The sequence below is a fragment of the Mus caroli genome, chromosome X (genome assembly GCF_900094665.2).
Source record: "Mus caroli chromosome X, CAROLI_EIJ_v1.1, whole genome shotgun sequence".
In the NCBI taxonomy this organism is placed as follows: domain Eukaryota; kingdom Metazoa; phylum Chordata; class Mammalia; order Rodentia; family Muridae; genus Mus; species Mus caroli.
In genome coordinates this window covers 100217158-100220134 of record NC_034589.1, presented here as the reverse complement: position 1 = coordinate 100220134, position 2977 = coordinate 100217158, and the positions used below count along the sequence as shown (strand labels likewise).

The following is a 2977-nucleotide window of genomic DNA, read 5'->3' as shown; positions in this document are numbered from 1 at the left end:
CCTCCCAAGATAGCCAGGAAGGGTCGCTCTGGACTCTCCAAAGCCTTGGCAAAGTAGTTCAGCTCCTTCTTCATCAAAAATCCACCAGCCTTCTGTGGCAGATTCACACCCACCATGGAGCTAGGGAAAAAAAAGAAAAATGTATTCAAAATCTAGTCAAATTGTACCATGTCCCCACCTAGAAGTCAGTTCCATACCACTAAACTGCTTTCATCACTTCTAAGATACTAAGAGACTGGTTTCATCCCTATATTGCAATAAAGCCACTTACATCTTCCATAACTTTTCTGACTAATAGTTTATAATCAAGGGCAAAAAAAGCAATGAACTGACGTGGAAGATACCCAGGAAAAGGGTTGGAAAGATGGCTCAGGAGTTAAGATCATTCGCTGTTCTTGGAGAGAACCTGGATTCCGAACCCAATCCCCAAAGTACAGCTCAAAAGCCTCTGTAACTCCAGTCCCAGGGAAACAAACGCCCTCTTCTGGCCTCTGAGGGCACTGCATATACATGGTGCAGAGAAACATGCAGGCAAAACACAATAGGAAGGAAGAACATGCTCAGTTAATAGTTTTCAATAGGCCGAAGGTTAATCACAGAATATAATCAGCCAGTTGATGAGAACATGTTTTGATAGTATGTTTCCAAAGGTAAGAAAATTCTACAAAAGGCATCCAAAGTTAGAGAAGCCTGTTCCTGAAGCTATAAAAGAAAAGCGTTATTTAGTACTCCCAATTTTTTATCTGTATTTCCACTTTGAAACAGGATATTTAACAAGAGTCATATAGCACCAAGTAGAGAGAGAAGTTAAAAATATCTCTTGGTTCTTATTGTCAACCTAAGACAACCTAGAGTTCCCTCGAAGAGGAACCCTCCAGCTCAAAATGCTTTTGATTTTGAGTGTCTAAATCACAATCAATACAATAGAAGATTGTAATCTCTAAAAACAGTCCAGAATTTGAATGTCTCAGGTGCCTAAGATCATTGTGCTCTGCCTAGTACTGACAAGGTTCTTTTTGGTACCTATGGGCTCGGTGTGCAGTCCCAAAAGCATCATTGACATAGACATCTCCTAGTTTGGACAGTGAGGCTCGGAAAGCATCAATTTTGGCTGGCTCAGCTTTAACCTGCAGAGAAAAGTTTAAAAAGAAAAATCTAATATAGAAAATGTCGATGACTCCAAAAAACACCAAAAGCATTTCAGACCACCAAGAATAGGAAACTAGCAAGGAAACTTGCTAGTTTCACAACTAGCAAGAGGGTCAATCATTTGGTCATTTCTTATCCCCTCTGCCTCTCCCTGAAAACTATACACACATATATGCACACACACATACACAATAAATTTTTCAAAACAAAAATGTTTGAGGGGAAATAAGAAATTGAAAGCTTTTCATGGAAAAAGATGCCATAGAAACTAACAATCGAGACACTTCCCATTTTTTGACCTGACAGTGGGTACAAGGAAGGCAATGTTAATTCTAAAAATAACAATGTAGACACACTGGATAACATTCCATTATGAGGGTGGACAGATGGCCCAGTGGCACTTGCTGCTCCTCCACAACACATACTGGAGCTCACAACTAACTGCCTGGCACTTGTGGCCCTGTTTGTGCACCTGTACACACATATACATACACATCATAAAAATAAAATTGAACTGTCTTATGTTTGTGTCCAGTTTGAACTTTCAGGCATTCTAAGCCATTATTAGACTCTGAATAGCAACTGACCTAACTAAGTCAGTTCATTGATTCCTGAATAAAAACACTCTGCATCAACTTTCCAGTTGCTCCTGCCATTTCTAAGCACTAGAGCTTTTGAGTCTTGAGTTTCAGTTTAAAAGGGCAGCAAATTTTAGGTCAGCATTTAACTAGTAGTACTGTAGCAAGCACACCAAAGCAGGGTAGGGCCAAGCTCAGGGCCTGTGCTGCTAAGAAAAGAAACTGCTTGAAAGCAAGCACTCCAGATGCCTTAAGAAATGTCAGAGGTCAAAGGGGAACTGATGCCGCAGAGAATCTTGTTCTCACATCATTGAAGAGCCAAAGAGAAAATACTAGGAAGTGACATTCGTGCCCCTTCTAACCAAAGGGTAAATCCAATACCGTGCCCAAAAAAGCGGCTTGAACACTTTTGGTAGTTGAATTCTGCTGTCAGGTCTAGGAGCCAGTCTAGTGGATTGTCTATAACAGCCTTTCTAGGATAATGGCAGGGGAGTAGATTCAAACTCTGCACAATTAACTACATGACCCACAAAGTCAACAACATTTACTATGTGGATCTTTGTAGGAAAAGCGTACAGATCTAATGGACTTTCATGAACCTATAAAGCAACAGTGACTTCAGCAAAATGACTGCCTTTCTGAAACCAAAGCCCCTTTCTTTAGCAAATGAGGATGACACCCATACCTACATATGTTAATGAAAACATTACATTTCATTTAAAAAAAATGCCTTTAGCCAGGTGTGTGAGGACATGCCTCAAAGACCAGGAGTTCAAGGTCATCCTAGGCTACAAATTTCAGACCAGCCTGAGCTCCACAGCACAGGAGCTACATGAGAACGTATCTCAAACCACACCTACCCAACTCAAAAGAAACGAAATTCCTTAAAGTAATCTCACTATTGCCATTACCTTCACTCAAGACTCATTAATTATCCAATAGAATTCTTGTATGTTTTCAAAGGTATTTCAAACATGAACAGAAAGAGACCATCTGCACTGCTGCTCATATTCCATTCCATGACAGATTATGCAGCTTGTATACTCCTTGGTAATTCAGAAACATCATGCTGTGCCTTTATACAATTGTTTGTACCCAGGGCATTGTCCACTACCACCGAGTCACATCCACGGACCCGCCCATCTATACATTTTTACATGTATGTTACACTTCAATTTAAAAAAAAAGTTTGGGCCAAGTGTGGTGGCACATGCCTCTAGTCCCAGCAGTTGGGAGGCAGAGGCAGGCGG

The 2977-nt window shown here is 40.7% G+C and overlaps 1 protein-coding gene across 1 annotated transcript in view; it reads right to left on the bottom strand.

Moving 5' to 3' along the window:
* The window catches only part of Pgk1 (phosphoglycerate kinase 1), a 16063-nt gene that overhangs the window by 5334 nt on the left and 7752 nt on the right, over positions 1-2977 (bottom strand). The window contains exons 4-5 of the mRNA XM_029473036.1: positions 1024-1238; positions 2-120 (exon numbers count right to left, since the gene is read on the bottom strand). Of these exons, the coding sequence (XP_029328896.1) occupies positions 2-120; positions 1024-1238 (334 nt within the window). The remainder of the gene's footprint in view (position 1; positions 121-1023; positions 1239-2977) is intronic.